This window comes from Tursiops truncatus, chromosome 2 (genome assembly GCF_011762595.2).
Source record: "Tursiops truncatus isolate mTurTru1 chromosome 2, mTurTru1.mat.Y, whole genome shotgun sequence".
NCBI lineage: Eukaryota > Metazoa > Chordata > Mammalia > Artiodactyla > Delphinidae > Tursiops > Tursiops truncatus.
In genome coordinates this window covers 24,874,300-24,899,753 of record NC_047035.1, presented here as the reverse complement: position 1 = coordinate 24,899,753, position 25,454 = coordinate 24,874,300, and the positions used below count along the sequence as shown (strand labels likewise).

Here is a 25,454-nt window from a genome sequence, read left to right as displayed (position 1 = left end):
GAAAAAGTTGGTTCATTGTCTGCTATCTTTTCCTGCTGACTTGGGCAGGTGCCCAGACCAAAAAGCTGCTTGCTTTGAGTCTCAGCTGTTAAGTTTTCAGGTGTTGGGATCCTACAGTGAAGTACGGTTGTGGGTGTGGGTGATAGTGGCCAGTCTTATTACAAGCACGCGGTTGTGTGGTACCCACTAGCCTCCCATCCCCCATCCCTCCTGCTGTCTGAAGCTGACATCCTACTCAGGTTGGTTTGACTGATGGCTCAACACACGACTGCATAGCCTTGGTATGCCTTCCTGAAAGTGAATTTCAATTCGTTTTCTTTTTACTGAGAATCTTGCCTCTCTTCCCCCATTTCTCAAAGCCAGAACTAGGACAGAAAGGTGTTCCAAGAGAAGGTGCTTGCCCCGGAGGCTTTACCAAGAGCCAAAGACATTGATGCTATAGTTGAGGTATGGATGATTGCCCCAGCTGGATCCTCCTGTTTGGGGCACTTGCGTAAAAAATACAGTCATTTCCCCACCGCCTCCCCCTCGTACCTCCTGCCGGAATACGAACGTGGCTTTGTTCCTAATCTAAGTCAACCCTGAATGGCCTAGGAGGGGGCAGGCAGTAGTAAGTAATCAGGAGTAAAGGCTAGCTCCTTTCAGAATCCTTCCCCCTGGTGTGGAGAGACAGAAGCACAGAAGCAGGGAGGACTGCTGCTTCTGAGACTTGATTTCCCACCTGGTATTCGGGCTTTAGGACCAGCCCAGCTCTCCACCGGCCCCGCCAGCCAGCCAGCCAGCCAGCAGGGGCTGTCGCTAAACGAGCCTGAATAGGGGTCTGATTGCTCCTTTCTCCTCCTCTCTTTCTGATTACCCAGTGAGATTTCCTGGGTATGCTGTATGCTAAATGGCAGAGCAGCCGCCTGCCACTTGCTCCAATTATCCCTCTTTTAACTGCAAGGGAAGAGCAATTTTTTTACTGCCCCCCTCCCCCTCCCCCTCCACAATAGCATCTCTGCCTCCTTTAAAGAAATAAGACCCTTCTTCCTAATCCCCCCTTCAGTGGGGTGAGAGCAGCCTTCTCCCTTCGCATAGCCTGCACACCAGCTGCTGGCTGCAAAGTAGGTGGGCCTGTGTAATGCTTTGGTCCATATTCAGCCGCGTTGAGGGCCGGGCAGGCATTCTGCCAGAACCCTTCCAGTAGCAGTGAACTTGCATTTGCATTTGGTAATGAGACACCACAGGCCCAGCGCTGGGGGGCTAATCATCGAGTCCCCTATCTCTCTTTGCAGGCTGTCCGGGAGAGGTTTCCAGTTCCTGGAGCAGCTGCCCTCAGCTAGGTATTCTTCCTCCATCACAGGGCAGAAGAGGTGGGGTGTGGGCTGTGCTTGGGGGATGGAACTAACGTGCCCTCCCCCATGATGACTCCTATTGCCCTGGAGTCACTGGCTCTGCTGTGAGTCCAGAACAGTGAGGCCCCAGAGGTGGAACTGGAGTGAGAGAGGCTTAGGGGCAGGGCTCTGAAGGTCAGGTACCCTTCTTAGACAAAAATAATAATGCTGTTATTATTGCTATGATTGAGTACCACCATGTGCCTGACATCCGAGGTGCATTGTCTCGTCTAATCCTCACAGCGCTTCTATGCAGTTGATATCATTAACTAGCCCTATTTTACAGATGAGGAAACTGAGGAGCAGAGAAATTGAAAACTTGAACAAGGTTTGGTGGTTAAGAACATGGCTTCTGGAGTGAAAAAGATCTGGACTTAAATCTAGGCTTGTCCACTTACACGTTGTCTGTCTTTGGAGAAGGTTCTGGAAGCTTCAGCATCCTTATCAGTAATAATAACAACAACGATAATAATAATAATAGCATCTAACAGTAATAATAACAACAATAATAATAATAGCAGCTAACAGTCACGGGGCACTCACTCCATGACTGCTCTGCATAAGCCCTTGTAACACTCAGAACCACTCTCCACACGCTGTCATTATTCTAATTTTGTAGATAAGGAAGCTGAGGGACAAAGGGTAAGTAATTCCCCCAAGGTCACACAGCTCAGAAGAGGCAGGGCCGGAGTTTGTATCTAAACAGTCTGGCTTTAGAGTCCACACTCTTAACCACTGTGCTATCCTGCCTTGCAGCAAAGCAGGGATAACAAGAAGTCATACGTTAGGGAGTTGTTGAGAGCATGAAATGAGATCAGACATATAAAATTATCAGTATAGTCTCTGGGAGAGAATGAGTCCTGACTCTGGGCTGTTAGCCGCCTGGTGGGTGTAAGAACGAATTATGTGTCGATTTGGTTTCATAGAAACCCGTTGAGCTACCCCCACCTCTGCCATTTTCCTTCATCCCAGTTTGAGAAGTGGCAGAGAGAAAAGGAGGGGAATTTCAGGAAAGTATAGAATCCAGTCCCATCACCATTTTGCCCCTGCCTAAGAGCATGGGTCGCTGCCAATGGTGGTGCCCTTTGGACTGTATTCAGAACTCTTTGCCTGCAAATGGGATGTCCTGGTCCCCACGGCATCCCGATGAGGTAGGTAGGACAGGCCTTACCATCCCACTGAATAAGTGAGGAGCCCCAGACGCAAGGTGCCGTGGGACTTGTGGGTAGACAGCATGAGGGCAAGCTTGGATGCTGCCTATTTGGCAGGTGGCTCTGGGACCTGAGAGCCCAGATCCTCAACACAGCATTTTACTTCTGCTTCTAGGCTCCCTTCATGAACATAAATGGCCTGTGTCTCCACCGTGAAATGGAGCAGTCATTGCCTCCCTGGTTGCTGATGATAAGCAAAATGTCAGACTCCTGGTGCAGGAGGCTATCAGCTTGGTCAGTCCCAGGAGAGAGAAAGAGAGGATGTGAGAGAATGAGAGAGAATGAATGAATGAGTATTCAACTCCCACCCTCAAGACCCTGGTTTGAAATGAAGTGCCTAAGAATGGACCTGTGGGTCCCGAGGGAGTTGGAGCACGGCTTCCCTACACTGGAGCATCGCTGGACAGCACGACCTCTTCAGACTTACCTTTAGTTTCCCAGGTACCAGGAAGTGTCCAGCCCATCCAGGGCTGGTGGTAAAAGGTGGAGCTCCTGGATTAACCTTTCACACTTCTTGCTCTCCTGCTGACTCTCTTCCCAGATAACAAAACCAAACTCCCTTTCTCTCTGTTTATTCTTCTCTTCTCTTTTGTGTGTGTGGGAGGGAGATTATTACAGAGGTGGATTTGCCACAAAACTAAACCTTTCATATATCTTCACTTGCATGGGTCCCTTCAAGGCCCCATGCCTAATACTGTATTGGTGATTTTTTTCTTAAGGAATGCCCAGTATCATAAGCTTCTCCTCCCCACCTCTGTGGATCTGCCTCTGTTAAGAAGGCTTGTTGCTGCCCAGTGACAGCAATGTTGCTCTGGGTGTATGAGTGATTCCCCAGTGACCGATGACCCTTCATCATAGACGCATTTCCCCTCACTTCATAACCAACAGAGCAGGAAGAGCCATGGAGAGGGAGTGTGGGAGGATGAAGGCCTGTAGGAATGTTGTTTGGGGAGCTGTGGTGGGAGCGGGGGACATCTAGGGTATACAGTGGGTGACGAGGGTGTGTTTAGAAATGTTTGCTGTAGATTTAGAGGAACCAGTTGGTGTTTAAACAGAGGGAGCATCCTGGTCCCTCCTGAGGTTTCCCAGCTGAAGTCGGGATGCTTGGTTTGCCGTGGCTCACTGAGGGGCTGTGTTATAGGTGACAGGCTGTGGATGACAGAGGAGAGGGACAAAGCGTGGCTCTACAGGCCTGTCTCCGTGATCTGTGTGGGAACTGACAGTGCCAGTGGGTTGTCATTACAGCTGTTGTTGTCCAAAAACTGATGTCTTTGGGTGACCTATTTAAAAGCAATACGGGGGCTTCCCTGGTGGCGCAGTGGTTAAGAATCCGCCTGCCAATGCAGGGGACACGGGTTCGAGCCCTAGTCTGGGAAGATCCCACATGCCACAGAGCAGCTAAGCCCGTGCGCCACAACCACTGAGCCTGCACTCTAGAGCCCGTGTGCCACAGCTACTGAGCCCGCGCACCTAGAGCCCGTGCTCCACAACAAGAGAAGCCACCGCAATGAGAAGCCTGCGCACCGCAACGAAGAGTAGCCCCCGCTCGCCTCAACTAGAGAAAGCCTGTGCGTAGCAACAAAGACCTAACGCGGCCAAAAATAATTAATTAGTTAATTGAAAATAAAATGAAAGCAATATGGGGCCCCTTTAAATGTGTCATCATCTATATCTGCTCTCAAACCTCCACTGCTCTCCACAATATTCCTACATAATGTATTTTATAAAGTTAAAAAAAAAATTTTTTTTAATATCCAGGAACCAGTACTAGTAGCTTTTCAAAACAAATTGATCTCATAGTCATCCAGCCAAACTACCCAGCTCCACTCTGTGATAAAACTTACTTTGCATGTGGGCCTAAAAATTGTGAAAGCTCTCAGCTCTTCAAGGAGGAAATGCAGCTCTCTGGAAGGGTGTGCAAGGTCCCAAAGAGGGTGGGGATGAAAGAAAGGCGGGGACACAAGCTGTAGGCAACAGGAACTCCCGGTTTAAGCTGTGAAATGCATTTAAGATCCTTTCGGTTTTACCAAGGCTCTTATTTAATTTCGGTATCTTTGCACCTAAGAAGACGGCTCTGGGGAGCTTTTCCTTCAAGTTTCTCCATGAGACTCTATGCATCCAACCCTTTTCTGACATTTTGGCCTCTCGCCTGTGGATTTGGTTCTCCTGAAGTGGTCCTGTTTGCTGGTGCAAAGCCTTTGGGGGCCAGGGTCTTGATAGTCCCATGGCTGTTGGCAGTGTTAGGGCTGGTGTCTCCACTCTGGCAGGCAGGGCGTTCCAAGCAATTCTATAACCTCTCCTCCAGGTATGACTGGAATAGAAAAAGCGCAGCGAGGGAGTGTACAGCTTGTATACTCAATACGTCGCTTTCAAATAAAAACGAGTACCCCATTGCAAGGAAGGATGAGAAGGCTGAAATCACTTCTCTGTGATTCAAACAGTGGGAAAGGGCTCACCAAACACTCACGGTCTCTTCGTTCCTCCTCATTCTCTCAGCCTTCTTTCCTCTCCAGAAGGGGTCCTGTCTCACATGGTTAGCCTTGGAGGGCTGAGGGAATGAGGAAGAGTGGGCCTGAGGGTGTTAAGCCTCTCACCCTTCGGATTCTGAAAGACTAATGCTCATTCCCCAGCATATTTGTTTGATCTAGGTCAGGAAAGACAAGGCTGGAGTTTAGGCTGAGGCAATGTGCTGTGAGTCCTTCTCTTAAGGAGACACACTGAAATGCGGGGGGACCCTGATGCTGTGGGAGAAATCCTCTGTGAGGGATGAAGCACAGATCCTGTGACCCATGTAGAGGACAGTAAGACATTTATATCACCTTCTAGCCATGGCTTTGCTTGTGTAAGGCACTGAAAACCAAGGTGCATGTTAAGAATCATGGGATAGGGCTTCCCTGGTGGCGCAGTGGTTGAGAGTCCGCCTGCCGATGCAGGGGACATGGGTTCGTGCCCCGGTCCGGGAGGATCCCACATGCTGCGGAGTGGCTGGGCCCGTGAGCTGTGGCCGCTGAGCCTGCGCGTCCGGAGCCTGTGCTCCGCAACGGGAGAGGCCACAACAGTGAGAGGCCCGTGTACCACAAAAAAACAAAAAAAACAAACAAAAAAAAAATCATGGGATAATATGTTTGGAGGGTTTTTTTTAAAAAAATTGAGGCATAATTGACATATTAGTTTCAGGTGTATAGCATAATATACAAATTCGATATTTGTATATATTGCAAAATGGTCACCACAGTAAGGCTAGTTAATATCCACCACCATACATGGTTACAGAATTTTTTTTCTTGTGATGAGAACTTTTAAGATCAGTTCTCTTAGCAACTTTTAAACATGCAATACAGTATTATCAGTAATATAGTCACCATGCTGTACGTTACCAGAGGGAACTTTAAAGGTCATTGTGTCTATTCTAACTATTCATTTCCTATCCTCTTCTCCACTGTATGACATCTCTGCCCCACCCCCCACCCCCCAAAAATCCCCTAGTCAACTGCAATGGCAGGGGCTTGGTACTTTTCAAGGCATCCTGATGTATCTCTGATTATACTGAGCATCAGGGAGCCCTTCCTACATGAGGCCAAGGTCTGCTTCTCAGACACTTCCTCACTGGTCCTCATTCTAATTAAAGCAGTCTGACCTTTGCCATGGGCCATGTGGGTGAGGGGGATGGGTAGGTCATAACATTTCTGGATGATGCTTTGTAGGAATGAACCCTTGTGCAAAGTAAAATTCATAAGGGATTCTCTAATATAGCACTAACAGTATACACACCACTGAGTTATTTAGAATTGACTGCTTCTGATTAATCTTAAACAACATGGGAGGGATTGATGTGGGAAGAGATTCTGATGTAAGCAGGTGATTCATGCTCCAGTCATTTTGTTCCTAGGGAGCTTCACTCTGAAAGATTCATGGTTAGCCCCATCTCTCTGGTTCTATTATCTGTGCCTCATTTCATCCCCCTAAGATGTCCCATCTTCCTCCATATTCAGCCAGCTTTTCAGCATCTCTGAATTTCCAAGGTGCCCCCTGGAAATCTCTAATGGCAATAAGCAATAAGATGAGAAGTCCTAGAATGCTATGGAGTAGAGGAAAATGGAATTGAATTGGACTTGCTTTACAAATCCATCGTGGCAGCCAGGGTCAGACACCCCAACAGACATCAAGATTTTGCTAAAAAGCCTAGTATGATGCTTTAAAAAAAAGATAAGGGTATGAAATGAAGAAGTATTGAGTAGCTATTCCTGGCAACTGGCCTTGGAAGCATATGCCCTATTCAAAAATGCTTCCTGCTCTGCCAGGTTGCCTTGGGTATCCCATGTTTTTGGCACTGTTGGGAAGAAGTCTCCCAGGGAGAGGATTAGGCAGGGCTAGAAGATGTTGCTCCCACACTGGCATGGACTGGAAACCTGCCAAGCAAATGCCCTCCTGCACCCTAAAAGGGATGAAGCTATTCTTGGCTCTCAGCCACCTCCCCATTGACAGTCATTTTACTGACACTGCAGCAAAGAAAGGAGAATTTGTCTCATAATTCATGGTTTAAAATAGTTTACTTTTAAGAGCAAAGCCCACAGCCATCCTTTTGAGTCCAAGTATTAAAATATACTCAGAGTCACCGACTTCTGTGCAGTCCCGTTGTCCAGCCAGGTTCTATGTACTGCATTCCTGTGCAGGGAAATGGGCATGACCATCTCACATAGTCATGTGGTAATTGCCACGTGGGAAGATGATTGGGTTTTAGTTGCCGTGGGAACTTTGTTGTTTGCTCATCCTGATGTTGTTTTCAGCCTTGTGTTAATTCGGATTGGAGCTATTTTTTCCTTGTGTAGAATATATAACCAGTGGGCTACGTTTTGATGTGTCTCATGGCTCCCTTTGGCTTTCACAACCTTAATGCAAGTTGCAGTAGCTCAGCTGGGTTTCCTGATTCCTTCTGCAGGAGTGTGTGCGAGGAGGAACTCTCTTTGAGACCTGTAAGACATGAAACCATGGGAAGACTCTGTTTCCCTTTGTTAATGAATGTTCCAGGCTTGTATGCTAAATGGCATGTCTCTGGTATCTGACAGAAAGCAGGTGCTCAATAAATGTTTGTTGCCTTGATAAAGCACACTCCGTGTGGATGTGTGTGCATGCATTTCATGTTTTGTATGCATGTCTGTGCGTGTGGTCTCTAACGTGTGATGGATGGATGCAGGTTCCCATCAAGAATGTGAGCTCAATAATGTTTGTTTAATACATTGATTACAGCTGTGACTTGGACCACAGTGGCATGGGCCACCACTGGAAATACCTTCTTTTAATAGGAAAAGTGGCGTGTTTGCTGTGGGGCAGTTTTCACAGAATCTGTGTCAAACACATGTACATTCCACTTGGCTTGATCTAGTTGAAGATGAACTAGCAAGACTTTTTTGTGTTTGTTTATGAGCCCGTGGTTTCCTGTAACAATCATAGACCGCAGCCAGCCTGGGACCATGTAAATGCTTGTGGAATGGCTGTTTGAGGCAAGCGCGTTGTTGTCACTGGAGATGGAGAGGCCCCATTAGCTTGTGTGGATTCCCTGGAGAAGAGGAGGCTCACTGGGGACAAGATAATTGTCCTCGGATATCGGAAGAGCTGCCATGTAGAGGAGGGAGTGGATATCAGACTCGAGGGTGGAAGGGATCAGAGCTACAGAGGAGGATTTCTGATGCTTAGAGCTGTTGGGCCATTGAATGCACAGCTTTGCCAAGTCCTATGGCTGGGAGGGGTGCAGTAGGTGCTGGAGTGACACCTGTCAGAAATGTGTGCTGGTGTGTACGTGCCTTCAAACCAGGGACTCCATGGTTGTTGGGGTCTCAGCAGCCAGGCCTACCCTTACGTTTGATCACGTACGTCCTCTGCAGTTCAGGGATGTGGAAAGATTATTCTCCAGATCAGTGGCCTTCAAAAAGGGGCACATGCAAAGACCACTTCGTGGGATATAGGAAGGAAACAATTAAAATGTATAGTTAACTTATATGCAAATTATTTATAAATAAATATACATCTCTCAGGAGAACATGGTAACATTATTTTTCCTAATGGGGAGTTGGTTCAGAAAGCTTTGGAGGTCACAGATCAACACTCAAATCTACACTTATCTCTAATTGGTTATAGTCACTCGACCCCCAGGCTCGCAGGTTTCAGGTGGAGGCTGATGCCCAAAGTGTTCTGGATGCCAGTGGGATGTGTGTTGGGCTCCTCTGCTCTGTCTTCAGCTCTGTGTGTGGTGGTCTTGGTTGACCTGGCCAGGTGGCTTTGGAGGGTCCCACGGGAAGTTACTCCAGTCACACCTTCCTCTTTCAGAGGCCTCACTGTTTGGAATTATTGATAATATCTACTATCTCAGAGCTTTTTTCAGCGTAAAAAAATCATAGTGTTTGCTGGGGCAACTTTGGATTGTGTAAGAGAACAAAGTCTTTGAAGTATGTTCAAGCATTTGCAAAGCAGTCCTTGATGTATAATCATCTATTTGTTGAAATAGACCATCTGTTTACTGGAATAAGTGCATTTTCTGACATTCACTGAGTGAGTGCCTGTCGTCTACCCTTGAGGATCTTATGGACTAGTTGGGAAGGCTGTCAGGCAAAGAGGTGTTGTACACATTAGAGTCGCTAAAATACCAGGTGGAATGTTTGTGGAGTAGCTCAAAAGGGGATGTTCCACCTGCTTGGGGTATGAGAGTGTGTGCTTAGGCTGGGAGCCAGGGGTTGGAGGACACCTTACAGTGGAAAATCTTAGGCTGGACTTGGAAGCTTTAACTAGCAGACTGGGAGGAAAGGGCCCTCAGGGCAGCCCTGTGAAGCAGCAGGCTACTCTTGCCAGTAGTTTGCAGTAGTTAATGTGGCTGGATTAAAGGGCTGAGGCCCATGGAAGAGGAATGTGAAGAGTGCTTAGGTAGCGCTGGTCTTAAATGTTTGTAAGGACTTGACCGTAAGATTTGGATTTTAGAAAGATGGCTCTGGGGCGGTTTGCATGAGGGATTGATTGGCAACTGGAAGGCAGAAAGCAGGGGGGCCAGGTAGAGGCTACTGTGTGGTTTTGGTGAGAGAAGAGGCAGTACTGGGGGAGTAGTGATGAAAGAAGGGCCAACTGCAGAGATGTTAAGAAGAGGCACTTAATAATTGGAAAGCAATGACCTTTAGTGGGTTTGGACTCAGGCTACCTGGCTCTGACACATACTAGTTGTGTAAACTTGGGCAAAGGACTTCACTTCTCTGTGTTTCAACTTAAGTATTTGTGAAATAGATGTAATAACAGTGCCCACCAGTTCAGATTGCTTTCAGGCTTCAGTGAGATATCAGACATAGAATACTTAGAACAATGCTTGGCACACAGTAAGCATTCCGTGAATGTTAGCCATTATTACTAATTATTATTGATGATGATGCTGATGATTGAAAAGGGGAAAGAGGAACTTTGATCATATGCTCTTTTGGTTGTGGGTATAGCTAGGAAAGTCAGTGGGAGGAGCAGATTTGGGGTGAAGGTGGGAGAGGGGTAATAATACATTTTGGTTTGTCCATATCCCTCCCACGTTCTCTTCAGAACCTGTAGGATACCTGCAGGGAGATGTTCAGAGGCAGGTGGGGGCAATGGTTGTGCGAGGGAGGAGGATGGGGCTGGGCAGATGTCAGGGTTGTTGTTGTAGGGGTGAGGGAAGGCTGGCACAGGAATGAGGTTGTCCAGGCAAGGAGTCTAACCGAGAGGAGAAGGAAGCTAAACTCAGAACCTTCCAGAACCTTAATATTTAGGATAGTAGAGGAAAAGGAATCCACAAGATAGATTAAAACAGATTACCAGAGATACAGAAGGAAACTAGGAACAAAAAAAAGTTCCTTAAAATTCTTTACCGGGCAATGAATGAAAAAATATACCTTCTCAACCTGGTTGAAGTTGGGGCATGCATTTGAATATAATAAAACAGCATCGAAAGATTACGTAATTTAGTTTTAAAAACTACTCACTTTGGTCTTTCTTCTGCCTTCAATTTAGTGAGATCTGTCCATTTGAGAAAATTTCTACTAATGGAAATTTAAGTCTCATATAGAGATGATGAACCTGAGGGTTTTGGATGTTCTGCTCATGGACATGATAGAATTTCTGGCTCCTAGAATGTTAGAATCTCATGGGAATCAAGAGCTCAAAGATCTGAAAGAAACAAACCCAGAAGAGTGATGTGATTTGCCCAAGATCAGCCAGCTGGTGTTCTGATTTGTACTTCGTGTTTCTTTGGGACCATGTGAGCTCAACATAAAATGCTTTAGCTACGTTTTTCTTGGAACTGGGCGTATTGAACTCTCAGGATACCAGCGGTGACACACAGCTCAAAGCCACACACCTTCTCCTGGGCTTGGGGAAGAGATTCCTCTCACTCTGGCTCCTGTGAGCTGAAAGAGCAAGATCCCCTAAACTGGAGGTGCTGGAAGCCCCTGGCTCAACAGCCAGTGATCTAAGTACTGGTAATTAACTCACTGTGGTTTCTCTACCTCTGCCCAGGGTGGGGCGCTTGGAAAGGAAGCAAAATACTTTCTTAAGGAAATCAAGGCTCGGTTCTGGTTGCCTGCTTGCTGCCTCCCTCCCATCTCCGACTCTCTGGGCCCCGGGGTGGGGATCGTGTGTGTGTCCATGCTCCAAATGCTCGCTGTGCATCATGGTTTTCCAGGAATTTCAGGACACAGGAATTTTCGCCCAGCTGTGTTGTGTATTGCTGTTCAGCAATCTGAAGTTGCTTATCCAGCGTAAGTCAGGATGGGGAGCCTAGGGAGGAGGGGGAACGCCTCCTAACATTTTTCAGAGCAGAAGAAATTGAGGTGTTAGGGGCCCAGCTGGCGTGTGATGAGAACCAAGAAATGGAGCATACGTGAGCATGCATGCTCACATGAAATCTCTTACAGAAACCCAGGGATGTTATTCGAAAGTACCTCTCCCACCCCCTACAACATGACACACTGACTGAGGGCCCACTGTGTGTCAGGAGAAGCATTGGGGGTAGAGTGGTGGACAAGACAGTCATGCCTTCATGCTGCTTAATTAGCCAAAAGCAATAATCAAGTGATGGATGCTTTGAAAGGAGAAGGATAACATAACCGTGGTCTCTGTGCGTTCAGGAGTCCCTCTTCACGCCTGGCAGAGCAAAGACTCTGTGAAGGTCAGGGGTGTGATTAAGACGCTCCAAGGAATTACAGGAGGTCCAGGGCTTTTTCTGGACCCAGTGCTCAGGCCGGCTCTCCTAGCCTGAGTCTCCCGGCCGAGGATCACAGGTGAAGTCCGTGGATTTAGGGCTGAGTTTAGCTTTATGCCCAGTTCTAGTCATTCTCACTGAGTATGGCCTCAGTGATGCCCTTGTAGTATCATGGAGAGCCTATGATTTATCAGCTGTCTATCTGATTGACTAAATTTAATAACAATGGTGATGATGAACTAATTCTCATGAAGTGCTTCCTATGTGCCAGGCACTGAGCTAAGTGCTTTCAAATGTGACTTCCTTTGATGTTCCCAGTCACTCTCACCAGGGAGGTTCTATTGTTTTTCTGGTTTTCTAAACCAGGGAACAAGGTTGAAAAGAGAAAGCAATCTATCTGCCTAAGACATGAGTCTGGGCAGTTGGATGATCTGGACTTTGAGTTCTTATCGCCTCACTCTGTCCCCTCTTCAATCTGGCACTGAACGGTGGCTTCTGTGGCCATTGAAGACCCAATTCCATGCTCTGCTGGCGCAACTGGGGTGCCTCTAGCATGCAGGGGCACTGCCTTTCTTCTCTTCACTAACCTGTCTTCTGACTTCTCCCTCTCCTGCACATGACTGACTTTGATCCCAAATCAGGCACATGTTGCCAAGAGGGACATAAAAGCTGTCCTGGACTTCCCCCTCCCACCTCTCCCCGAGCCTTTCTCCTTGGTGTCTTATTTCATCCCATGGGCTGTAAATGAACCATGAAGTACTGGAACTGGAATCCCACATTTTCTCAGTCTTTTATAACCCACGGTCTCCAAGTCATTTTGTTGTTGTTGTTAGCATAGTCCCACTACCCAAGAGGCCTTGGTCAAGCTTTGGTGGAAATCTTTTGCTTGTATTAAGTTGTAAAATGAATATTGTTACGATTTGCATATCCAACCCCAGCACATATATTTTTATCACCCTCCCCCATCTTGAACATCACAATCCAACCTTCTTCTTTCATGAAACTGTGACTTAAAGAAGCAAGGTAACTTACAATAGGCCACTCAGCTAGCAAGTGGCCAGGGTACTGGGTCTAGGGCCCAGGAGTCCTCACTCTCATTCTAACATCCATTCCCCTACATCACGCCGAGAAAAGAGACTCGATTGATTCCGAAGAACATTGATTGCCAGGCACAATCCATGGTGATCAAAACAGCTGTGCCGCCTGTCTTCATGGAGCTTACAAATTAGAGCTATGGAAAACGTAAACCAATAAATGTATAAAATTGCAGTGGTGATGAGTGCTGCAGATGGAAAGAGCAGGGTGAGGGGAGATCTAATGAGAAAAGGGGTGTCACTCCTCTGAGGAGCGACATCTAAAGATGAGGAACAGAGAGAAAGCAATGGAGAGGGGCTGCATACGTGCATTGTCACCTGTTCAGTTTAAGGACAAGGTTGATCAGTCTAATATTCGTGGCAGGAACTGTCTTTTGCTTTTATGTATTTATTTGGGATATGGTTGATGGGTAATACAGATGGACGGGTGGATGGATAAAGAGCTGTCTGGGGGGGCTTCCCTGGTGGCTCAGTGGTGGGGAGTCCGCCTGCTGATGCAGCGGACACACGGGTTCGTGCCCTGGTCTGGGAGGATCCCGCATGCCGTGGAGCGGCTGGGCCCGTGAGCCGTGGCCGCTGAGCCTGCGCGTCCGGAGCCTGTGCTCCGCAACGGGAGAGGCCACAACAGTGAGAGGCCCGCGTACCGCAAAAAAAAAAAAGAACTGTCTGGGGCTGGGGAGGGAAGCCTTCAGTGTGACAGCAGCAGGAGAGCAAATCTTGTCTGCTAAGTGAGCATAAACCTGGACATCTCCACCCAGAGTGCAGAATCCTACCAGGGAGGATTTGGGAATAGAATCTCTCTCTAAAGGAAGCTCTGCGTGGAGAAGGTGAAGATGAAAGGCTGCTGGAACAAGAAAGCCACAGTCAGTGTCATTTGCCGCCAACCTAGAGAGACTTGTTCCTCTAAGAGCCATATAGCGTGAGTCCCACCCACAGCCCAGAGATCAGCTCATGCATTTCCAATAGCTGCCCTTTCCTCCTGGCACTTACATTCTTGCTCCCTGCCCTCCCAGGTCCTCCCTCTTGCCACATGTGTTTTCTTGGTAGGTGAAGAGGTAGAGGGGGTTGCCCTGATCAATCCACACTTTTTAGCTCTTGTTACCAGGGGCATTTATTTATTATTTATTTTTAACATCTTTATTGGAGTATAATTGCTTTACAATGGTGTGTTAGTTTCTGCTCTATAACAAAGTGAATCAGCTATACATAGACATACATCCCCATATCTCCTCCCTCCTGCATCCCCGTCCCACCCTCCCTGTCCGACCCCTCTAGGTGGTCACAAAGCACCGAGCTGATCTCCCCGTGCCATGCAGCTGCTTCCCGTTAGCCATCCATTTTACATTTGGTGGTGTATATACGTCCATGCCACTCTCTCACTTTGTCCGTTTACCCTTCCCCCTCCCCGTGTCCTCAAGTCCATTCTCTACGTCTGCATCTTTATACCTGTCCTGCCCCTAGGTTTTTCAGAGCCATTTTTTTTTTTTTTTTTTGCGGTACGAGGGCCTCTCACTGTTGTGGCCTCTCCCGTTGCGGAGCACAGGCTCCGGACGCGCAGGCTCAGCGGTCATGGCTCACGGGCCCAGCCGCTCCGCGGCATGTGGGATCCTCCCGGACCGGGGAACGAACCCGCGTCCCCTGCATCGGCAGGCGGACTCTCAACCACTGCGCCACCAGGGAAGCCCCATGACTCTTTTTGAATTATGGTGTTCTCAGAGTATATGCCCAGTAGTGGGATTGCTGGGTCATATGGGAGTTCTATTTTTAGTTTTTTAAGGAACCTCCATACTGTTCTCCATAGTGGCTGTATCAATTTACATTCCCACCAGCAGTGCAAGAGGGTTCCCTTTTCACCACACCCTCTCCAGCATTTCTTGTTTCTAGATTTTTTGATGATGGCCATTCTGACTGGTGTGAGATGATATCTCATTGCAGTTTTGATTTTCATTTCTCTAATGATTAGTGGTGTTGAGCATCCTTTCATGTGTTTGTTGGCAATCTGTATATCTTCTTTGGAGAAATGTCTATTTAGGTCTTCTGCCCATTTTTGGATTGGGTTGTTTGTTTTTTTGTTATTGAGCTGCATGAGCTGCTTGTAAATTTTGGAGATTAATCCTTTGTCAGTTGCTTCATTTGCAAATATTTTCTCCCATTCTGAGGGTTGTCTATTTGTCTTGTTTATGGTTTCCTTTGCTGTGCAAAAGCTTTGAAGTTTCATTAGGTCCCATTTGTTTATTTTTGTTTTTATTTCCATTTCTCTAGGAGGTGGGTCAAAAAGGATCTTGCTGTGATTTATGTCATAAAGTGTTCTGCCTATGTTTTCCTCTAAGAGTTTTATAGTGTACCAGGGGCATTTATATTCCAGAACATTAAAGAATTTTCAGCTTGGAGTAGTAGGGGTATAATCTGAGGCTGGGAATCAGCTTGATCCTAAATGGCTTCTGCTTCCTGGGTTTTAGGCTAACATTTATTGAACACTTACTAGTGTTTTAGGCTCTGTGTGAGTAGCTTTATCTTTTGTTACCATTTTACAAATGAGAAGGCTGAACTGCAGAGAGACTACCCATCTGCCCTCTGCCCAGTGGTACAAAAGACACTCAAAAGAACTAGAATGAAGTTGTATAATTCTTCAGGAGAACGAGAAAAATAAACATAATGTAGAAGTTTATTGTAAAGACACATTCAGTTTTTTTAAAAATTCTGAAATTAATGCCCTTTTATTTTTGGGGTGTTAAAATGCCTTTTTAAGAAACTATAGTAATACAAAGTGTCATTTTCAGGTTTTTGTTCTTTCTTGGAAAAATTATAATATAATTATGCATTGTTAGTTTCTAAAATTGCTTTAAATTGCTTGAAGTATGAATATATCAAATGTATTAGTGTGAGAACCATTCTTGCAGGGAATCGCTGGGTCCCATGCTCTTTTCTTCCTAGGAGTAAACTATTTATATAATTGTCTTCACTTTCTATTCTGATTTTTTATCAGAAAAAATTGCACCTGGACAGGGCCCCTGAGATTTTGTAACTTATTTTTCTTCAGCACTTATCAAGATGTTTTGATTGCACGATTTGACCCTGAGAACTTTTAACTCTATGTCAATATAATCAGGATTATACAAACAGTAAAACAGTTTTATTAAGGGGGTGTTTTTTAGAAGCAAATGATGTAGGGCTCATGTAATTCCTCAATCCATTTTTTTTCAGCATAGGTAAACCATTTTTTAATTTTCCAATTCATTTTTATTTCACTGAATAATTTTGAACAAGATCAGTTCTGCTCCACGTGCCCTCTGTAGTGAAGATTTGATTCATCTATCAGTTATTCTTTTGTGTGCCTATGTAATTTTACCCACATAGCTTCTACCATTGTGACCACTCTTTTGTGGTCGTTATTTCTACTCTATCCGATTTTCTCACGTCAGGTTCGCTAGTCTAAATTTTGTCAAGAATGTTTGATTCTTCCTTCAGTTTTCAGTCAATGACGTTTTACCATGTGCATTTTTAGCCACTGTCAGTTCCATTTTGTGTTGATTTTTTTCTGACAGGTCTAATTTTTTTCCAGGTCAATTTTTGCAGTTCAGAGAACCATCTCTTCTTCCTACAACTAAAATCAGTCTCTTTCCTGACAGTTTTTTAATTTTTTTTGAAGCAGTTCCAAAACATACTTGAGGGGTCATAACATCAGGGTCAAAATATCCTGTGTCATTTATAGAGACCAGTGACCTAGATGAATTAAGAAACCTACCCAAAGTCATGCATAAGGCTCGTGGCAGAGTTCTGTTGGGTCATTTTAGAATATAAAGCATCTCTAGTTCAGTAAAGGGCAGAGTAAGATTGTAAAATTGGGATGATGTTGATGGTGGGCCTTCCTTCTTCTACCCTCCACCTCCCGACCCCTCTTCTGAGCTTAACAGAATTCCCAGTGGTCCACCTCCCTAAGAAATAGCAGCCGGGGCCACTGTTCGAAGCGCCTTCACTTCTCCCTGCTTCCTAGCTAGGCCCCCCTTAAGCTGTGTGTGATTTACAAACAAGCAGGACCAAAAAGGAAAAATCCTCCCTTGTGGAGAATTAGGTCAGTGGCAGAGTTGGGGAGGGGAGGGATCCAGACCTTCAGTTCACTCCCCTTGCCTGAAGCTATTGGGGCAGAAGCCAGAGGTGCTATTGGGAGCAGACCTCTGGGGGTGGGGGGCTGGGGGATGCGTGCAAACATGAAAGCTGTCTGTTTTCCAGCCACTTGGGGCTCCCCCTTCTCTCAACGTATTTGTCTGGATTACTCGAAGGGGGATATTAGTGTTGTCTAATGACGGCCCTAGATTTATAAGGGATTTGTGTGATTAATGCCCAAGCAAAGTACAGCAGATAGCTCAGAGCTCAGTCTGTGTGGTGGGTCTACACTTCCCATTCTCTGTCCTCTCTGATTGGTTTTGGGGGAGGCTTTCCTGTCCCCTCTTTGTTGTCCTGATTGTTGAAGGCTCTAGCGTTCAGGCCCCCACGGGAGGGTAGCTGAAACCATTTTCCACTGCTGCGATGCATGAGTGAGTGTCTGAGAAGACAGTGAAGTCTCCAGGCTCACACTCTTGTTCTGTGAAAGCTGCAGATATTTGGCCACTTGCTTCTCTGTCCCAGCTGCCACCACCATACTCTTAGTACTGGATTCTTCTCCCAAACCCCTCTCAGGGCACTGGTCCCCCAGCTGTGGCACAGTGAGAACAACTGTGAACTGGGATGCAGATGACCTGAATTCTGGTTTCAGCTTCAACATTGTCCAGCTGGGCGGACATGTCAATTCCCCTGTCTTGGGTCTGTCTCTCTCATCTGAGCATCAAAGGATCCTGTACAACCTTATGCCACTGATCATAATTATACTTAAATAGCTAAATGTCTGTCTGGTTATTTGTGGCCCATCTCCCCACCTAGACTTTAAGTTCCAAGAGTGCGAGGCCTGTGTCTGTTTTGTTCACTAGCCATCACCCCAGTGCCTAGCACGGTCCCTTGGCCATGGATATATGCAATGAGTGCACGTCGATGGATATATGCAATGAGTACACGTCGATGGATATATGCAATGAGTACACGTCGATGGATATATGCAATGAGTACACGTGGATGGAATGAACTGCTAAACCAAAAGAGGCGGATCTGCTTGACATGCCAGCACTCTTCCACTTCTAAAATTCAATGTGTCTAATCTGTTCTCTCTGGAACAATCGAATTTTAATGTTTTTATTGTTTTTAACTGACCACAGACGTTACAAGATAAAAATGGCGATTCATATTAATTATAACTCAAAAAGCATATTATCAATATGAAAATGTAAATTTCCTTCTAGGGGCTCCCTCTCTGCTTGCTTGATCTCTGCAGTTCCTGGCAGTGGAATGCCTCCTTGCCTGGGTTTCTGAGCTCCCTCTAGTAGGGTCTGCAGAATCTTGTTGAGCCTTTTAAAATAGGACTGGTACTAATTAGGCTACATGCATGGTTTTCAGGCTCAGAAAAAAATTATTTTAGGTTCAGAGCAAATACTGTACTAGTTTCACATCACAACCCACCCTTGCTTTGCAAAGACAAGAAATCAACCTTGTTCATTTCCTGAAAATGAAAGAAAGGGAAGGGTATAAGGGAAAGCAGAAATGCTGACAGGTGCTAGTAGTGAGAAGGCCTCTGTTAGGGCTACTTGCTTTCTTCTGAGGTTCCCCAGGTCATTAGAAACTCCTTTTCTCAGGGCAAGGAAAGCACTCTGTTGAAACTCTCCAGCTAACTTGAGCCAATATATGACCCCCTCCTTTTCAAGCCCCTGGCAGGAACTGCAAATCAATCATGACCCTCTTTTCTTTCTAAGCTCATATGCAGCCTCAGACTCTTTCTTAACACGTTACTCCGGGATGTTACCAATCAAAAAAAATGGAACTAAGCATGGTGCTGGGCAGGTCATTAGGCATTGTATATACAATTGCCTCTTTTGATCTTCTTGACAACTCAAATTGATGTAATGATTCCCATCTCACAGATGAAGTTTAAATAACGTATCCAAGGTCACGTAATAGATAACAAAGTTGGGATTTAAGCTCAATGCTTATGGTCTTTTTGGTGCACTACATGCCTTGCAGGGAGCCCATCCCTCAGGGATGTCAATCTGACCGCTGGCCTGTTTTGGTAAAATGTTCTTACAAGATTTCTCTCCACTTAATTGTTGCTGTTTATCCTCTGGGGACCACTGCAAGATTTCTCCAGCAAAAGACTTTGAAGCAGTCTCTGTCAACCCCAAATGCCCCATTAATGCGAAGTGTGATACTAGATGGCTGTATATGGCCGCCCTATCATGTTTATACACTCTCTTGGTTATTAGATTTACTATAACTGCATCCCCAGAAGTTATTTTGAGTCTCTAGCACCTAAGTCTGTGTCTGGCATGTAGTTAAGTGGTCGATAAATGTTAGCTATTTCAAACTGAACCAGATACAAAGTCTCACTATGAGAACTAAAAGGGTGAGGACAGAGGCTTGTGATAAATTGAAAGGCTTCCCAGCTGTTCTGAGAGCCTCAAAGCCAGCCTTTCTCAAACTGTGTTCTGTGAGATGTTACTAGGTGTTTTGCGGAAGAAAAAGTGTCCAATGTTCCAAAAACATTGGGAAAACTGCACACTATATCCCCTCTTGGACTTCACAATGTACCTTAGTGTAGGTGTGGCTTTCTGAAGTCTTGCCATAGAGATACTTGATTACCTTGCTTTACCTCACTGTTTTCTAAATGTATTTGACCACACTTTTTTTTTTTTTGGCAAGCAACTCCTATTCACATCTTGCTGGGTGTTGTATTTTTATGGAATTCAGTTTTGGGTATGTTGCCCCAATTTATAATTCTTTCTCTGAAATATGGATCTGGAGATCCTGCCCAGCAGAAGATATTGTGGACACTCAACAGTTTCCATCAGTTTTCCACACCAATTTCTTGAAATTTGCCCCCATGTCACATAGGGTGATAGATTTGGGTGGTTAGACCAGAGAAGGAAGAGATAATCGGGGAAGGATGGGTGGTGCTGTGGGAAGGAAAAGGGCTTTGGATTCAGAGAAATCTGAGTTCAAATCATCACTAGTACTTATGAGTTAAGGGGACTTGGGGATATTAACTTCTCTGAGCCTTGGTTTCCTCGTCTGTTAAGTGGGTCTACATCAGGATTAAATGAGGTCATATACGTCCGACACTGCCGCAGGTACCCGACACATAGGAGGCCTTCAGTAAATAGCAGGGATTATAATGAACTGTGATCCCTGTATTTCTCTTCTTTTAAAATTTCTGTTGTAATATCATTGTGAATAGGGGCTCTACTTATTGTTTTTCATACCAGGATCTAGCATAGGGACCAGTAAGGAATTGCCACTCGATTAATATTTCTGGAGTGAATACAGGAATGACATAGCACTTTGTTGTTTACAAAATGCTTCCACATTTACAGGCTCATTTCAGCCTCACTGCAACCTGTTCATGTAATTGGAGTCATTATTCCTGCTAGTTATGGGTGGGAAAGCTGAGGCTTAGAGAGGCTGTGTGAGTTGCCCAAGGTCAGAGAGCTGGTAGTAGGCTGGAAAGTCAGGGCTCAAAACCAGGGCTTCTGTAAGCAAAATGTGGTGTACAGTAGTCCCCTCTTATCTGCAGTTTTGTTTTCCATGGTTTTAATTGCCCACAGTCAACCATGGTCCAAAAAAAAGGAAAATTCAGGAAATGAACCATTTCATAAGTTTTAAATTGTGTGCATTTCTGAGTAGCATGATGAGATCTTGTGCCATCCTGCTCTGTCCCACTCGGGATCCCCACCATCAACATCATCTGATCCTGACGTCCAACCATTGACATCACCAATGCTCCGGGATCACCCGAAGTAGATAATCTTTCTTCTGACCTATCACCAGAGGGTCATTCGTAGCTAAATGCTACGTCACAATGCCTACATCATTCACCTCACTTCATCTCATCATCTCACATCATCACGAGAAGGGTGAGTACAGTACAGTAAGATTTTGGGAGAAGGAGAGACATCACATTCAGATAACTTTATCACAATGTAATTGTTCTATTTTATTACTAGTTATTATTGTTAATCTCTTACAGTGTCCATCTGCTGTGAGGACTTTTCTAAAACCCTTGTCTTGTTAGGTGGGGGCCTAATGCAGGTACCAGCCTCATGGCCTAAGGTGGGGAGTTAGCAGTTAGCTAGAGATGCCTTTTGTTTGCAAGGCTTAAACAACTGGATAATTTATAAATTAAACTTATCATAAGTATATATGTATAGGAAAAAACATAGTATATATAGTGCTCAGTGCTATTTGCAGTTTCAAGCGTCCCCTGGTGGGTCTTGAATGTAGTCCCCATGGATAAGGGGGAAACTACAGTATACAAACAATGGAGTATTATTCAGCCTTTAAAAGGAAAGAAATTCTGACACATGCCACAACATAGATGAAGCTTGAGGACACTGTGCTAAGGGAAATAAGCTGGTGACAAAAGGACAAATACTCTATGGTTCCACTCATGTGAGGTTCCTAGAGTAGTTAACTTGCTAAAGACAGAAAGTGGAAGGGTGGTTGCCAGTGGCTGGATGCAGGACATATAGATAGCTGTTGTTTAATAGGTACAAGACTTTCAGTTCTGCAAGATGAAAAGAGTTCTGGAAATGGGTGATGGTTGCACAACATTATGAACGTACTTTATGCCACTGAACTGTGCACTTAAAAACGGTTAAGATGGTAACTTTTATGTTATGTGTATTTTACCACAATAAAAATTTTAGGAAAACAAAACAAAAACCCCAGGGCTTCTGATTCTAAGCGTGGGGCTGTTTCCCACATTCTACAACAGCGCCCCCTACAGAGGAGCAGACATAAGCCTCCTCTTCCAAGGCCCTTTGTACTGAATTGCAGAATTTGCAGAACTCACCTCCACTGAAACCCTTGCTTCTTCCAGATCATTCTTCTAATTGGCATAAGCCCTGAGGAGTTAGTCTTTCCAGAGAGCGAGGAATTCTTAGAAAGAGGGCAAAAACTCTGTCTCATGGAAATCGCTCAGGTGAGGAAATGTAATAATTATGATTCACCAGCATTGATTAGCACTCCCTCAGTGCCAGACACCCTCTCAGTGCTTTTGCATACATTAGCTCCTTATAACCCTAACATCAGTCCCCATGAACTCTTTTCATCTTGCAGAACGGAAGATAAGTAGATTGTCCCCATTTTACAGGTGGGGAAGTTGAGTCTCAGGTTAGCTAACATTCATGAGCTCATATACATAGTGTGTGGAAGAGCCAGGATTTTCACTCAGCTCTTCCTGCCTCTTAACCCCTGTGCTCTCTGCAGGAGACAGGGAGATTGAAAATGTCAGCATCTAGGCTGTTTTCCTAATTTGAGGATTGACTGATTTCTTTCCCCTCCTGTGATGCACTCCTTTCTTATCCTGCCAGATGATGGGGCATCCTCTCATGTTGGTCAGTTTCTCCTTTGATTTCCTGGTGTTCTCTGAGATGCAGGTGTGTACTTTTCTCCCTGTGGGTCATGCTCATTTGGGGAGGCCAACGCCCATTTCTTTACCTAAGAAGTTGGCACTTGGAGCCTGTCTCCAGCAGTGTCCATCCGCTATGAGGACTTTTCTAAAACCCTTGTCTCGTTAGGCGGGGGCCTACTGCAGGTGCCAGCCTCATGGCCTAAGGTGGGGAGTTAGCAGTTAGCTAGAGATGCCTTTTGTTTGCAAGGCTGGATAGAAGGCTCAACTGGGTACTTTCCGTTTACAAGGGAGGTGTCAACAAGCCAGAAGAAACATTAATAATAACAGTTTCAGTAAGTGTTTATTGAATATTTACCCTGTGCCTGGCGTTGTACCAAGCACTTTGTATGAATCATCTCATTTGGTCCTCATAGCAGTCATTTCAATTAGGTACAGTCAGTTCTGCTATAATGCTTGTTTCGAAAATGCAAATTTGTTCCAATGCTATTGATATATTAGGGAACAATTTGAGCATAATAATTTTGCTTTTGATTGTGCATGATTTTGCCCATGAGAAGCTCTAGGTGAAGGCAGAAAACTGCAGCCAGATGAACCAAACTGTGTAGGAATGCACAAAGCGCACACACCTGAACACGTGCCAGCTACTTCAGTTACCAGGCATGTTATGAGCCACACCCATCAGCATCTGGTGTTATAACTTCCTGTCCAACTTCAGATGACCCTTCTTTCATTACTTCAAAGCAACTTGCAAGTTTCCCACTTCCACAAGCAACTTCAGGTCTTTTTCAAGCGCTATACTTACTGTATCATTTATGCATTCCTTAACCATTAACACGTGTAAAACGGGTTCCTATCTTTCATTATGTGTCACTGATGAAGTTTTGGGGTACTGTGCCCCAATCCTATTTTCCCTGTAAGCCCTGTGGTTTCTACTACGTGATTTTGCATAGCACATTGACTTTTAGGGATGCGTGGGTGCTTCTAGCTGAATTGACTCCACTGTCATTATTCCCATGGGGCTGAAGAGGAAGGTAAAGTAAGAAACTGAACAAAAATATTTTTAATAACAAATAGCGAAGACAGGATTTAAAGCCCAGATTGCTTTACCCCCCGTCTGTGCTCAGAACCTCTAAAGAATTAAAAAAAAAAAAATCACGAAGAACAAAGCCCACTGTCTGCACTGATCTCCGACTGTATCTGTAACAAGTAGATTCCCTCTTCTCCCAACTGTCAGTCAAGCTCAGGCTCCTCAAGCCACAGCCACTACAAGTGTGTTGTAGCCCCTAAAGTGTTCGGGAGCAGCGGAGACCTGGCCCACAGGAGTGCCATCCTCGTTCCTTCCTGTTTTTCATCCTGCCCCTCTCCCCGCCGCTGCCTTCCCAGGCAGCCTGGCACCTGACACAGCAGCTACCCCTCCGCTCCATCTTGCAATCTGGAGTCATTAGCATCAAAGAACAAAAGCAAACAGCACCAGGGCTTGGGAGGGCTCAGTCTTCTACAAAGGCGGATAAATGGGCTCTGTGTCGGGGATGAAGCTAACACCACCTGGCCTTTTGTGGAAAGACAGCTCTTCCTGTGTTTGAAGAGCTCAGATACTGAGAGCCAGAAAAAGCCCCAGAATGCAGGAAACCCAGCCTCTTTGCTGTTGGAAGTTTGCTTTAGCTCTCAACTAAAAAAAAAAAATACTGTTTCTATATATTTGTTCCTGAAGTAGAGGGAAGAATCTTATGCTCATTTTCTTCAGGGGCAAGAAAGGATAGACTGTTGGGGAGATGCAGTCTTTGCCTTTTTAAGTTTTTTTCTCCTAATGTTAAGTCAGGTGTAATCCTGAGTTGAAAACCTGCCCGATGTTTGTGCGCCTGGGATAAGAATACACATGGAGGCTAGGGGTCAGCCTCCCTTCTCTCCAGTTGCAGCACCACAGATATCCTTGTGCACATTTCTGTGGGTGCCCCAGCTTGTAGAAGTCAACAGCTCCTGCAAATAGCTTCCCCTTGGCCATTTCTTGACACAAGAGTACACACATCAGTGGGTCGGTCTGCTTTGGGGAGAAGGGACACAGGGAAGAGGCCCACATGGATTTGGGGCAGTTTGGGCAAGGAATTCAGAGTACCTGAGTACCTGAGTGTCCTCGGGGTTAGTGGCAGGTGTTGCTGGTGCTGGGTGGGAAAATCCAGCTGGCCCTGTGGACTGCTCAGTTCATGTGGTGGGATGTGGCTTCAGGAGGGCCAGAGCAGGCTCCTCTAAAGTGTACAGCCCAGGCAGGAACTCCAGTTGTCCAGACTTACGGTCACACTGCATTTGGCCGCCTCCTTCTGCCTGGGCTATGCCTTTTTCTCACTCCTATGAGATGCCCAGTATTCGTATCCCTAATTTATAGCTTGATGGGTCAGATGGTACCTATCCTGGTTTACTCTTTTATTCAGAAGTATAGGTTGACCCTTATCTGATGTGCTACTCTGAGTATAAGATGTGTTAGTAATGACAGAGCTGCTTCACTGGGTCTTAATTTCATTATCTGTAAAATGGGATGAATAATGTTCCTACCTGTTAGGGTTGTGGTGAGAATTAAATGAGAAGATGTATATTAAGCACTGAGGACAGTGCCCAGCACACAGAGGATCCTCAATAAATGTGAGCTTTTTTATGATTAGTATTGATTTGCGCCAGGGACGTAGAGGCATTACCCCATTTTATCCCCCAATTCATCCTCTGGTATGTGATGATGGACACAGTAATTGGCTCTGGAACAGACATGTGACCTAAGCCAAACCAATGAGAGCCTTCCCAGGGAATTTACTGGAATTACCAAGAAATAGGCTGCTCTCTTTTCTCTAGAGCTGCCAGATTCCATCTTTGTTACTATATGGAGACAACTCACCTGATAATGAGGCCAACGCTGAAGAAAACAGGGTTCATAATCGAGTAAGGGCATTAAGACAGACCCAGAGTCCAATCCCAGCTCTGCCTTTCTGTCCATAGGCACAGACCTTAACTTCTCTGAGCCTCAATTTTCTCATGTGTAAATGGAGACACCAATAACATCTATATCAGTGAGTTGTATCAATTGAGATGATCTAGTCA

The 25,454-nt window shown here is 45.5% G+C and overlaps 1 protein-coding gene across 23 annotated transcripts in view; it reads left to right on the top strand.

Annotated features, from left to right (window-relative positions):
- Positions 1 to 25,454, top strand: part of NRXN3 (neurexin 3) — a 1,624,030-nt gene that overhangs the window by 5,605 nt on the left and 1,592,971 nt on the right. For 8 of the 23 annotated variants that reach the window (XM_019920005.3, XM_019920031.3, XM_019919980.3 and 5 more), the window contains exon 2: positions 8,218 to 8,235. The exons of 14 other annotated variants lie outside the window; for them this stretch is intronic. In XM_019920005.3, coding sequence (XP_019775564.2) covers positions 8,218 to 8,235 — 18 coding nt within the window. Of the gene's footprint in view, positions 1 to 8,217; positions 8,236 to 10,654; positions 10,670 to 25,454 lie in introns of all 23 variants that reach the window. One more of the 23 variants, XM_019919994.3, reaches the window with a different exon arrangement.